At 29.2% G+C, this 12991-nt stretch overlaps 2 protein-coding genes across 3 annotated transcripts; both read left to right on the forward strand.

The window, feature by feature from the left end:
- Nucleotides 1–539: 539 nt before the first annotated feature.
- LOC113858001 (scarecrow-like protein 14) lies at nt 540–3461 on the forward strand. 2 transcript variants are annotated; one of them, XM_027490388.1, is made up of 2 exons: nt 540–722; nt 896–3461. In XM_027490388.1, exon 2 carries the CDS (start codon nt 917–919, stop codon nt 3146–3148), a length of 2232 nt encoding a protein of 743 aa, XP_027346189.1. In that variant the 5' UTR covers nt 540–722; nt 896–916; the 3' UTR covers nt 3149–3461. The 2 variants fall into 2 exon arrangements, with proteins under 2 accessions (XP_027346189.1, XP_027346188.1); XM_027490387.1 differs by lacking the exon at nt 540–722 and having other exon boundaries at nt 745–3147; nt 3264–3461.
- A 6458-nt stretch (nt 3462–9919) lies between these two features.
- Nucleotides 9920–12991, forward strand: LOC113857613 (scarecrow-like protein 14). Its single transcript, XM_027489688.1, has 2 exons — nt 9920–12312; nt 12470–12991. The coding sequence occupies exon 1, from the start codon at nt 10148–10150 to the stop codon at nt 12266–12268; it is 2121 nt and encodes a 706-aa protein (XP_027345489.1). The 5' UTR covers nt 9920–10147; the 3' UTR covers nt 12269–12312; nt 12470–12991.

Below are 12991 nucleotides of genomic sequence, written 5' to 3' on the forward strand. Positions count from 1 at the left end.
CATTTACTCAAGTTAGACTGCAAGGGGATAACGAAATTTGCAAGAATAAGTTGATCTAAATTTTACAAAGATGGTGTTGACAACGGGTATTTTAAGAAAATTAAAATTATGATTTATTTATAAAAAGTATTAAATATATTATTATTTTAGCAATAGTTAATGAGACTCTTCATTGATAAATAATATACGTGTATACGAGAGAGAGAATATAAGTGTATGACGATAATTGTGAAGTAGGAATCATAAATACTAATGTGTATTTAATTATTTTAATACGTGTCAACAAAACTATTATTAAAAATTTATTATCTATATATTAATATTACGAAATATTATAATTGTTAGTAAATATTTTTTCATTATATGTTATTAAGCACACGTTAAAATGTTTTTATTTTGAGTGCAAGTTAAGATAATAATTAAATGGGCGCACGTGAGGAAACTTTGCAGTAGAAACATTACTGAAAAAAAAATACTCGAAAAGTGATGACAAACTTGAGTGCTTAAAAAATGGACATGTTAATAGAAAGGAAGGAGTTGTTGCTCAACAAAGCACGCACTTAGCATACATAGCGAACATTTGCATTTGCCATTTGCATTTGCATTTGGCTTCGAAGGTGCAGTCCCATCATTCGGTACGGTCGCAAACAGAGCAGTCTGTGAACGTTGAAGTCGAAACAATCTGTCTCAGTTATGACTGACCTAATCACTATCAGTCACAGGTTTTTCTTCTTCTTCTTCTTCTCCCATTTTTATTATTTATTTATTTATTAACTTCTTTCTAGGGTTTCTAATTTATCACAACTCTTTGCACACAAAAGATTAAATCCTCTTTTTTATGTCTTATCAAAAAACAATGTTAATTATACGGTTCTTCTCTCTGTCTCTCTTTCAGACCACAATAATAGAAGACTTGATGGATCCTCATTTCAATAACGATGTTAAATTCAACCAACTTGCCAACTCCCTCGATGTAGAGGATCAGTGCCTTGACCCTGCAAATAGGATAATGAAAACCCTCGACTTTGGATTCATGGATAATCCGTTTCTTCTTCCACCTTATCCAAACGCAGTTCAAACTACTTCCGAGGAAGACTCTCCCTTGGATGAGACTGATTTTTCTGCCACAGTCTTACGCTACATAAACCAAATGCTTATGGAAGAGGACATGGAAGAGAAGCCATGTATGTTCCATGATTTCTTGGCTCTGCAAGCTGCTGAGAAATCACTCTATGATGTCATTGGTGAGACATACCCTTCTTCTTCTTCGTCCATCCAAAACTATCACAATGTGGAAACCCCTGATGGTAGTAACTTCAGTGGTTATAGTAGTAGTGGTACAACTAGCACTAGTAACTCGGTTGAGTCTCACTGGAGTAACATTGATCTTACTGACTATAAGCATTCTATGCTGCAAACCACTTTTCCTGCTGACTTTGTTTTCCAGGCCAGTTCACAACCGTCTATGAAAACCACTAGCACCTTCACTGTAACTGATGCTGGATTCTTGGCAAGCTCTGCTGCTGGATTTTTAGATTCAAGTTCATCATTGCTTAGCAAGAGTGAGTCTGTGCTGCAATTTGAGAGAGGCGTGGAGGAAGCCAGTAAGTTTCTGCCTAAAGGGAATCCATTGATTATTGACCTAGAGAATGGCTCCTTTATCCCTTCTTTTAGTAAGGTTCCTCAGCAATTGGAGGTTAAGATGGAGAGAGATGAAAGGGAGCATCTTTCTGCTGAGTCAAGAGGGAGGAAGAACCATGAGCGGGAAGATGAAGCAGATTTACAAGATGGGAGGAGCAACAAGCACTCTGCTGTTTACTCGGACGACAGTGAAATATCAGAATTGTTTGATAAGGTTCTGTTGGGAACGAGGTGTGGAAACGAGGCAGCTCCATTGTGTAATTTTAAGGAAGACCAACCTAATGGAGCAGATGCGAGTGTGCAGCAGAAAGAAGAAACAACCAAGTTTGGTGGTGGAAAGAGCCGTGTTAAGAAACAAGGCAATAAGAAGGGAGTTGTGGATCTCAGGACACTATTGATTCTATGTGCACAGTCTGTTTCTTCTGATGATCGTGTAACTGCTAATGAAATATTAAGGCAGATACAGCAACATTCTCATATGCTGGGTGATGGAACTCAGAGGCTGGCCAACTGCTTTGCAAATGCCCTTGAAGCACGATTGGCTGGCGCTGGAACTCAGATCTATACTGCTTTATCCTCCAAAAAAACGTCTGCTGCAGACATGGTGAAAGCTTACCAAATGTATATTTCAGCCTGTCCATTCAAGAAGCTTGCATTCATTTTTGCAAACCATACAATTTTGCATCTAGCCAAGGATGTAGAGACTCTTCATATTGTAGATTTTGGCATCCGTTATGGCTTCCAGTGGCCTGCTCTTATTTATCGTCTATCAAAACGACCTGGTGGCCCCCCCAAGCTGCGCATAACAGGGATAGAGCTTCCACAACCTGGTTTCAGGCCAGCAGAGAGAGTCCAGGAGACAGGACTTCGCCTTGCAAGGTATTGTGATCGCTTTAATGTTCCATTCGAGTTCAATGATATTGCACAGAAATGGGAAACCATCAAAATTGAGGACTTGAAGATAAAGGAAAATGAACTTCTTGCAGTGAATTGTATGTTTCGATTTCAGAATCTACCTGATGAGACAGTTGTGTTGAATAGTCCCAGGGATACTGTTTTGAAATTAATAAGGAAAGCAAATCCTGCTATCTTTATACATGCTACCGTCAATGGAAGCTATAATGCCCCATTCTTTGTGACACGGTTCCGGGAGGCTCTTTTCCATTATGCTACATTGTTTGATGTGCTTGATACCAATGTTGCTCACGATGATCCAATGAGGTTGATGTTTGAGAGAGAGTTCTTTGGGAGGCAGGTAATGAACATTATAGCTTGTGAGGGTTCTGAGAGGGTTGAGAGGCCTGAAACATACAAGCAGTGGCAGGTTCGGAACATGAGAGCTGGATTTAGGCAACTACCCTTGGATCAACAACTCATTAACAAATTAAGATGCAAGTTGAAAGCTGTGTACCACAGTGATTTCATGCTTCTTGAAGATGCCAATTATATGCTGCAAGGTTGGAAGGGCCGAGTAGTTTATGCTTCCTCCTGTTGGGTACCTGCATAGTGCATTGGGCTTGACAACGTTCTTCCCAGAGTAATTAGGATAAGCGTTGCATGAGTTTGTAGGGGAGACATGGTCCATTCAGAAATGTGGGAAACATAACTTGCACTTCCCAAAAGTCTTATAGTGGACATATTCTAGAAGCTGACCCTGCTGCTGCTAGTAGCATAGCACAGTTCAGTTTCAGTAGCCAGAATATTTTAATTGGTTAAGTGTGTATCATATAACGGATGCTTGTGAATGAACATATTTTGGATGTTGAACTCTTCCTTCTTGAATTCCTGGGATAGAATAGGCAGTCATAAGTAACAGAATAGAGTGAGATTTTATCTATAAATTGAGCTACAGTGACATACATCCCACACTTATTTTGGTGAGGGCCACAGAAGAGTTTTCTTGTACATCTCAATATTATAAATTTGAATCTCTAATTTTAAGAGGGAAATGACTAATGTGCACACTGTTCTTACATAACCTTGTGTCTTTCTATGTATGTTTTTATATTGAATTCATATTTTATTCTCTTTAATTAGTGATTTAATTACTGGAGTGTTTTGCTTTCTTTAAATTTTTAATCAATACTTCAGTTTATTAAATTAGCATTAGACTTAAGTATGATATTTGTAAATACTTGCTATAAAATTATTTTCTAGCAATTGAATTATTTTTCTTCTTAAATATTTCTCAATTTATATTTTTATTATCTCATCTTAGTTTTAAAACACCAGGGTAATGCAACTGATGTTTACTACAAAAAATAATGAGTGGGATATTCTCCCTTTAACCATAGAAGAAAGGGTGTGAGAATTAATGCAAAGATATTCGTTGAATTTATGTTCAGAATCAAATATTATAAAAAAAAAAAATTAGTGTTACTTAAGGCTCTTTGAACTAATATAATTATTCTCTTATAACCGACGAACAGTAGGGTTAGGTAAAAAATTTAGTTTTATAATTTCATTCATAACTAATATTAAACTGATTTTAAAATTTTAGATTCATGTTAAACTGATTTTTTTAATTAATTATAGTTGTGTAACTAGTTTAGTATTTTAAATTTACTTTTTAAAATTATTTTTTTAATCTAAATTCATATGTATAAAAAGTACTATCTTATGTCTTTATTTGTTAAATTTATACGTTATATTAGCTCACAAAAAATTTATCTTCACTACTAATATTTTTTATTAATCTTAATTTTTATAATTAAAATTAAATATTTAAAATAATATTTTTAAAATATAATTATTATATTAAAGATATTAAAATATTAAAATATTTTTAAATTAATTATTACTATTGTTATTATATTTATGTTTATTTTTTTATTTTTGAAATATTATAATATAATAATTTTATTATTATTTATATTATTAATTTTTATTTTTTTAAGTTTTAATTTAAACTTTTATCATCAATTTTGTTTATTAAAAATAAGTTAAAAATTATAATAAATATTTTATAAATTTTTATAAAATATAATATAATTAATAAATATTAATAAAATCTACTTAAAACGCAACAGTGCATACAACAAATTAATTTTACCTTAAAAATTAAATTCATAAATATGTTGAAAACCAGTTTTACTTTAAAAATTAAATTTAAAACTAAATTTAAAACTAGTTTTAACAAAAATTAAATTTAAAACTGATTTTAAACTAAATTTAAATTTTAAAAATACTTTTAAATCAATTTTAAAAAAAATAAAATAATTTAAAATTTAATCCATATAATTAGTTTGTGTGGTGGATAGATGATAAAAAAGTAAAATATATACAAATACTTATTAGTTTAATACAATATTAAAATAAAAAAATTTATATTATTAATATATTAAAATATATGTAAATATAATTTTATATTAGTTATTATAAAATTTAAATATTTTTTAATATAATAATTCAATAACAATATAAAAATTATTTATAATATATTTTTACTAAATTTAAAATTAATTTAAAATTAAATTTAAACTAATTTTAAATAAAAATAAAATAAATTGGTTTAAAATTCAATTCATATAATTAAATTTTAAATGGATCTAGATTAGTATTTTAAAAATTCAATTCACACAAGCCTTTAATGAAAATTACAAATTATAGTTTCATGACTAATATATCTTGCTTTTCTTATTCACATTATTAGTTAATTGATATTTTTCTTATTGTACGATAAGGTATTTTCAAGCCAATGGTTTCGAAGTTAATTTTTTCAAGTCACAAGTATCAAAACAAATTTTCTTTTTTTGACAATTTTTTTTTCATACTCAGTCATGAATTAAATCTTGATTATTATATTTAAGGGGTTCAGCTTTGAAAAGTATAACCGTTTATTAGATTTTGAATCTAACAATAAACCAACAATAACTAATCGTAGTTTTGTGAAGATTCAAATGCAAAGCTTTCATAGATAACACTTTACCTATTTGGTATGGTAGTCAAACTTCGTGTTCATTTTAAAGTCAAGTTATTAAACATAATTGAGATACGTGTTTAGTTTATTTCAGGCACAAGCTTTACATTTTAATGTGTGCACTATCAGGGAAACTGATTCTACGAGTCAAACAAATAGCTCTTTATTCATATTGATTGGTTTATTTTGTATGAACAGTAATATATTATAATGTTTTTAATCTTTGCAAATATGGTTTAATTTAATTAGTCCTTTAAAGATATCTTCATTGGTTTGAATCTCCATAAGTTTTAAAACTTGAAAAAATAACTTGTTATTACTTAGTCATAACATGATATATATTTAATTATTTTATATCAGATTATCAATTATCATTTTTTAAATTGTTGGTGCCCTGTAATCATTCAACAGAGAAAAAAAAGAGATGTACGTGAAAAATGGAAACTGACTTACTCTTCACGTCGTGACGATTGACCAAAGAACAAAGTCTTGGCTTCGCAACCAAGCAACCACATCCTGTTGGCTGTCCTTAGACCACTCTAGATTTTATTTGTGTGTAGATAATAATAACAATATAATTAATTGCAATAAAATAATTTATTTGTAAGTAACATTAGTAAATATATAAATGATCTCGTTCTAAGTTGATATATGTATTAATAATTATGTTATAAATTTGAATTTTCTTAGCTAAGAAGTAATAATAATTTGTATATATAAATATTTATAGTTACATTTAATATAAAAATTAGTTTTTCTAAATTTTATTTTCATATTAAAAAGGTAGGAGTTAATGTTAAATTGAAAATATAAAAAGATTACTTAAATTATATTATACAGACTTTAAAAATTGTAAATATTAGTTTGTGTATAGATGATATCGTCTTTATTCAATTTCAAAGTATTCATATCTTTGAATATATTTGAGATAAAAATAATCACCTAATGTTGAAAGTTATGAAGTGTTAATTTTATTCTGAGTGAATTGAAAGGTGTTTAATATAAAAATTTTACGTATGAAGTTGGTCAATTTTGATGATCATTACATTAGTTGAGATGTGAAAACTCTAGAGGTACATCTTTTACTTTTTTCTTAAAGAGTATATGATTACTCTTTAAAATGTAATTATCTCATGTTTTTGTATTAAGAGTTATGCATAGTTACTACTATTATTTTTAATTCTTTTATTACAACAAATTCATAAAATTTAATTTTAACAAATAAATTACTATTAAAATAATTTTTAAATATCAATTTTATCTTTGTAGTAATCATAATTCATAAGTTATTCATGATGAATTTTTATCAATAACAACAATCACATATAACTCAATAATAGTTTATTGTTGATATGTACTTATTACATAATGAATATCTTTGTAATTATATATCTTTAAAGTTGTATATTGACTAACATTTTTATAAAAAAATATAAAATTAATCTAAAAATAACTCGAATAGGATTAAAATTAAATTTAAAATGAATTTTTTTAAAACTTTAAAACCTACTCCTTTTGTCTAAATCATTTTGTTATTTTTTCAAAATTAACTTATCATTTTTTTCGTATATTCTACCATTCTAATATATAATAATAATAATTTTATTCATTTATTTTTAAAATAAAAATTAAATAATACATTATTTTTTTAGTTAAAATCTGAAAAAATTACACTCATTCCTCTCTTAAATAAATATATCATTTACTTATTTAATTTAAATTAAATCAACTATAACTAAGTTCATGCTTATAAATTAAATAGCAGTAGTATATTCATAACAAAAATTAAACAGAACATACCTTGTAAAGCTTTCAAAATTATCTCATATATAGAGAAAATTAATTTAGAACAAAGATGTATCTACATTAAAATATTCATGAGATAAAACGAGTGCTGCCCGTTAAATTTTGCCATTAATTTTTTTTTCCTAATTTGTGTCGTGTTATTTTCTCACGTGTTTTATCCCTTTTGTGGTGAAAAATAGTTAGGTTATGCCACGTGTCGTAACTTTCCAAGTTTCTTTGTTTCTTAATGCTAATGGCAAAACTTTTTTTTGTTTTATTTTTACCATACCTGTGGCAAAATTGATAGATGGTTAAGATGTGGCAGCGTTTGAAAAACTTTTAACATATGGTAATATTTATAACAGAGAAATAGTTTTAAAAATTAATAAATAGAGAATTTGTTTTTTAAAATATATTATTTAAATAAAAGCCAAATTAATATTATAACTTTGTTTATTTTAAAAGGAATAAAATAAATTTAAAAATTCAAATATAAATTAAAGAAAAATATAAGAGAAAAGGAAAAAATTCATAATTAATAATATTATAAAATATTAGATAATAATACCTAATTTAAACAATGAGGCGATGAAAAAAGTTAATTAATACAATATTTGTCATAGATATCAAATTAAAATTATGTATATGTGTATACGCTTGATTTGGATTATTTTTTAAAAATTAAATTCAAATTTTGACTTGATACTAAAAGTACAGTTTTAGTTTGACATGTTTTCAAACTTTTTAATTTAGTACTTCTATTTAATATTAGATTGGAATTGACTTATGAATGTTGTTAGTTTTTTTAATGACTTCTATATATTTTTATAAATATAGTAAATACAAAAGGTATAAATACCATTTTTAAAAGATAAAATAATTAAGTTAGTATTTCGAACTAGAGTTGTATATAGATTGAATTTTCAAAAAAAATTTATATTTATTTAAAATCTAATTATATAGATTGAATTTTAAATCAATCTATTTAAATTTTTTCAAAATCAATTTAAACTTGGTTTTAAACTAATTTTAAATCTAGTAAAAATATATTATAAATATTTTTATATTATTATTAAATTATTAATTTAAAAATTATTTAAATTTTATAATAATTAATATAAAATTATATTTACATATATTTTAATCTACTAATAATATAATTTTTTTTGTTTTTATATTATATTTAACTAATAAGTATTTTTATATATTTTACTTTTTATCATTTATATATCATACAAACTAATTATATGCATTAAATTTTAAACTATATTTTTAATTAGTTTAAAAATAGTTTTAAAATTTAAATTTAGTTTAAAATTATTTTTAAATTTAGTTTTGTTAAAATTTAGTTTTAAATTTAATTTTTAAGATAAAATTGATTTTTTAATACATTTATAAATTTAATTTGTAAGGTAAAATTAATTTATTGCATGTATCATTGTATTAAATTAATGCATTTTAAGCAAAATTTTATTAATATTTATTAATTATATTATATTTTATAGAATTTTATAAAATATTTATTATTATTTTTAACTTATTTTTAGTGAACAAAGTTAATAATAGTTTAAATTAAAACTTATAAAAATAAAAATTATTAATATAAATAATAATAAAATTATTATGTTATAATATTTTAAAAATTAAAAAATAAACATAAATATAAAAATAATAGTAATATTTAATTTAAAAATATTTATTATATTTTAATATCTTTAATATAATAATTATATTTTAAAAATAATATTTTAAATATTTGTTATATAGTACTGAGATTTAATAAGTAAATACATGAAATAGTATCTCTTATACATATATATTTAGATAAATATAAAAAATTCAGATTTAAAAAGTAAATTTAAAATACTAAATTAGTTATACAAATATAATTTATAAAAAAATAGCTTAATATGAATTTAAATTTTTTAAATCAGTCTAACATTAGTTATAGATTTATCTCACTCTGCTTAGAATGAGTTTGAGTCTAACTTTAATATAGTTAAAATCATATAAGCACAAATATATCGTTCAATAATTTAAATTAGTTTTAAATGTATAAATTATCATAAATATTAATGATACGTTTCTAAATATGTATATATATATAATTTAAATTTTATTCTTTTATTGAGTAAATCATATATGGATTTTATTCACCAAAATAAATTTTCAAATATTTTTTTAAAAAAACTCAAACAACAAAATAAATAATGCTCTATCATTTTTATAACATTTCTAGTAGTCATAGCAAAATTTTTGTTCAAAAATAAATAATGAATTAAATTTAAAAAAAATATCATTTAATTTTTCATTTATTGGTCGAGAGATTAATGTTAATCTAGTATAAAAAAATTAAATTAATGGAATAATTGAAATATGCCAGAGTTGTACGACATTATGTGAGTATTTATACGCACAAATATAGTATTCATACGTTATGAGGATGCCTCTCCCTTTTCTTTTTCGACAATAACGCCATTCTCGGAAGTTTCGCGGTGTTCTCCTCTATCCAAGTCCAACTAACCAACCCGTTTATGTTCATAGTCAAAACGATAATATCGACAAAAACAAATTAGTCAAAACAATAATTATATTAATATAATTATTTATGTCGCAAGGAAAGACATATTGCTAGTTAAGGGTAAGGCTGCTGCTACTGCTGAATGTTAGTACAGAGTAACACGCCCTCACCAATCATCGTTTCAGCGTTTCTTTCTCTTCATTCGTCCTTCTTTCTCTCTCTCAGCCCCCAAATCCAACCCTATCTCCAAGCCATCATTTTGAGCGTTGGTGACTGTTACGATGGACGCAAACTTTCCCGAAGCTAGCGATATCTACCATTTTGGTGAAGACGGGAGCATTCTAGCTTCGGATCCAAGTCAATACCCAACGGACTGGTATGTCTCCGAATCACTTGCTTTTGCAACCACCGACCCTTCGTCCGTGGCAGGGACGGATCCTTCGTTGGAAGACAACGATTTTTCAGAAACTGCTAAGTTCATAGGCCAAATACTGATGGAAGAGAACGTTGAACAGAGACCCTTCTATGACTCTCTCAGCTTGCAAGTTACAGAGAAATCCTTCTACGATGCTCTCACTGATAACGCTTCTCTTTCCCCTAATCAACACCCTCTTGTTCTCAGCCCCGAAGGTGGAACCAGTAGCAGTAGCAGTAACAGTAACAGTAACAGTAACAATAGCGGTAACAACTTTTCGTATGAAAATTCTCATTTGTTGAAGCCTCCTTCTCCAGACTCCCCTGTTTCTATCCCTGTATTTCAGTTTAATTCTCATGTTGTTTCTCAATCGCCACCACCTTCCCTTAGTGTTAATGATGGACTTTTACATTTGGATTCTTCTATTACCAAACTCTTGGCACAAAATATTTTCAGTGATGTTGATTCTGTTTCCCAGTTTAAGAGAGGGTTGGAGGAAGCTAGCAAGTTTCTTCCGCCGGGGCCGAAGCTTGTGACGGGTCTAGAGCCTAAGGGAGGATCATCTGATGTAGTAGAGGATTCGATCGGGTTGAGAAGTAGGAAGAATCATGAGCGCGAAGAGAGTGATTTCAGACAAGAAGGGAGAAGTAGTAAGCACTCTGCGCTTAGCGTTGAGGATGAGAGCGATTTGTCTGATGCTTTTGATAGATTGTTCGTTAATGTGGGAAATGTGTGTACTGAAAACTATTATTTGCAGCGTGAAACAGTGAATGCTGAGCAGCGAGGTGAAAAGGGTGAAGGAGGGAAGGGTCGTCCTAAGAAACAAGGAGGGAAGAAGGAGACAGTGGATTTGAGGAATCTTCTGCTTATGTGTGCACAAGCTGTGTATGCCAATGATAACAGGACTGCTAATGAATTGTTGAACCAGATTAGGCGGCATGCTCTCCCCAATGGGGATGCATCACAGAGGTTAGCTTATTACTTTGCTAAAGGCCTTGAGGCGCGTTTGGTTGGTGATGGTACGGGTGCACAAGGAATGTTTTCCTCTCTTAGTTCCAAGAGGATCACTGTTGCTGAGCTTTTGAAAGCACACCAAACTTTTCTGTCTGCTTGCTCTTTCAAGAAGTTTACATATTTCTTTGCTAATAAGATGATTATGAAAACAGCCGCAAAGGAAGAAACCCTTCATATAATTGATTTTGGTATCCTCTATGGTTTCCAGTGGCCAATACTTATTAAGTTTTTGTCAGATAGAGAGGGTGGACCTCCTAAGCTGAGGATCACAGGGATAGAGTTCCCTCAACCTGGCTTTCGTCCCTCGGAGATGATTGAGGAGACTGGTCGCCGTCTTGCTAACTATTGCCAGCGTTACAATGTTCCCTTTCAGTACCATCCCTTGGCATCAAGGAACTGGGAAACCATTCAGGTTGAAGACCTTAAAATCGAGAGCAATGAGGTAGTTGCTGTGAACTGTCTGATGAGGTTTGAAAATTTACTGGATGAGACTATTGAAGTGAACAGTCCTAGAAATGCAGTCCTGCATTTGATCAGGAAGATAAATCCGGCTATTTTTACTCACTCCATTGTCAATGGATCTTATAATGCCCCTTTCTTTGCCACACGGTTTAGGGAGGCGCTGTTCCATTTCTCTACTATTTATGACATGTGTGACACTGTCATACCTCGTGGAAATGAAATGAGGATGATGATTGAGAGGGAGATTTTGGGCCGGGAGGCTATGAATGTTATAGCATGCGAAGGTTCTCAGAGGGTTGAGAGGCCTGAGACATACAAGCAGTGGCAAGTTAGAAATACGAGGGCTGGTTTCAAGCAGCTCCCACTGAATGAGGAATTAATGGCCAAATTTAGGACAAAGTTAAAGGAATGGTACCACAAAGATTTTGTCTTTGATCAAGATCAGAACTGGATGCTTCAAGGTTGGAAGGGTCGCATTTTGTATGCTTCCACATGTTGGGTGCCAGCATAATGAGATGCTATTGGACTCTGTTAAGTACTCATACTAGACTAAAGGTATGATTCTAACAATCAGTCATTAGCTTTTTCTCTATCCACTTTTATAATTCTTATTTTCCCTGTTGAAGTTGAGCTATAGTTCTTCTTAAACTTGAGATATTTCAGCATTTATGTTCCAATGGTGAAGCTTATTTTGCACGTTAAATGGTTTCAGGTTATGGTATCCTAGGTCTTACCTACTTGCTTAACCTTCACGTGCTGTGATGAATTATACGAAGCTTTCCACTAAGTTACTCGGTAATATTATGACACGACTTTTGTGGTAGAGTTGAGACTAGAATGTAATGCAAGTTCTATGATGATAAGGAGCGCATTTTAGAGTAGGAAGGTCCTTTAGCATGTTTGCCTGAGTATTTGCAATCAAAATGTTATTAGTTTTTTTCTCTCTAACCAACATGTATTAGATTTCACATCCTTCTAAATAAATTTGTAGAATATTTTTCCAGGATACATTGTTTCTTGAGCCAAATTAGCTACTTAATTGACAAGATATGATTAATTTGAAACATATGACTATGTTAAGTTAGCTCTTTTCCAGTGATAGTTATTGCTAGTCTCCTTCATAATTTTGTAATTTTGTTTTATCGCAGCAACTTCTATTTAACTCATGATTTCCACTCATGGCATCTGTAAATATGGCTGGTATTTGTTCCACTAACCAATAACTCATATTTAT

Source organism: Abrus precatorius, unplaced genomic scaffold (assembly GCF_003935025.1).
Source record: "Abrus precatorius isolate BTA unplaced genomic scaffold, Abrus_2018 Scaffold2, whole genome shotgun sequence".
Taxonomy (NCBI): domain Eukaryota; kingdom Viridiplantae; phylum Streptophyta; class Magnoliopsida; order Fabales; family Fabaceae; genus Abrus; species Abrus precatorius.

What these genes read in the sequence shown, in the direction of transcription:
- LOC113857613 (XM_027489688.1), top strand. Translation starts at nt 10,148, where the DNA reads ATGGACGCAAACTTTCCCGAAGCTAGCGATATCTACCATTTTGGTGAA.
- LOC113858001 (XM_027490387.1), top strand. Translation starts at nt 839, where the DNA reads ATGTCTTATCAAAAAACAATGTTAATTATACGGTTCTTCTCTCTGTCT.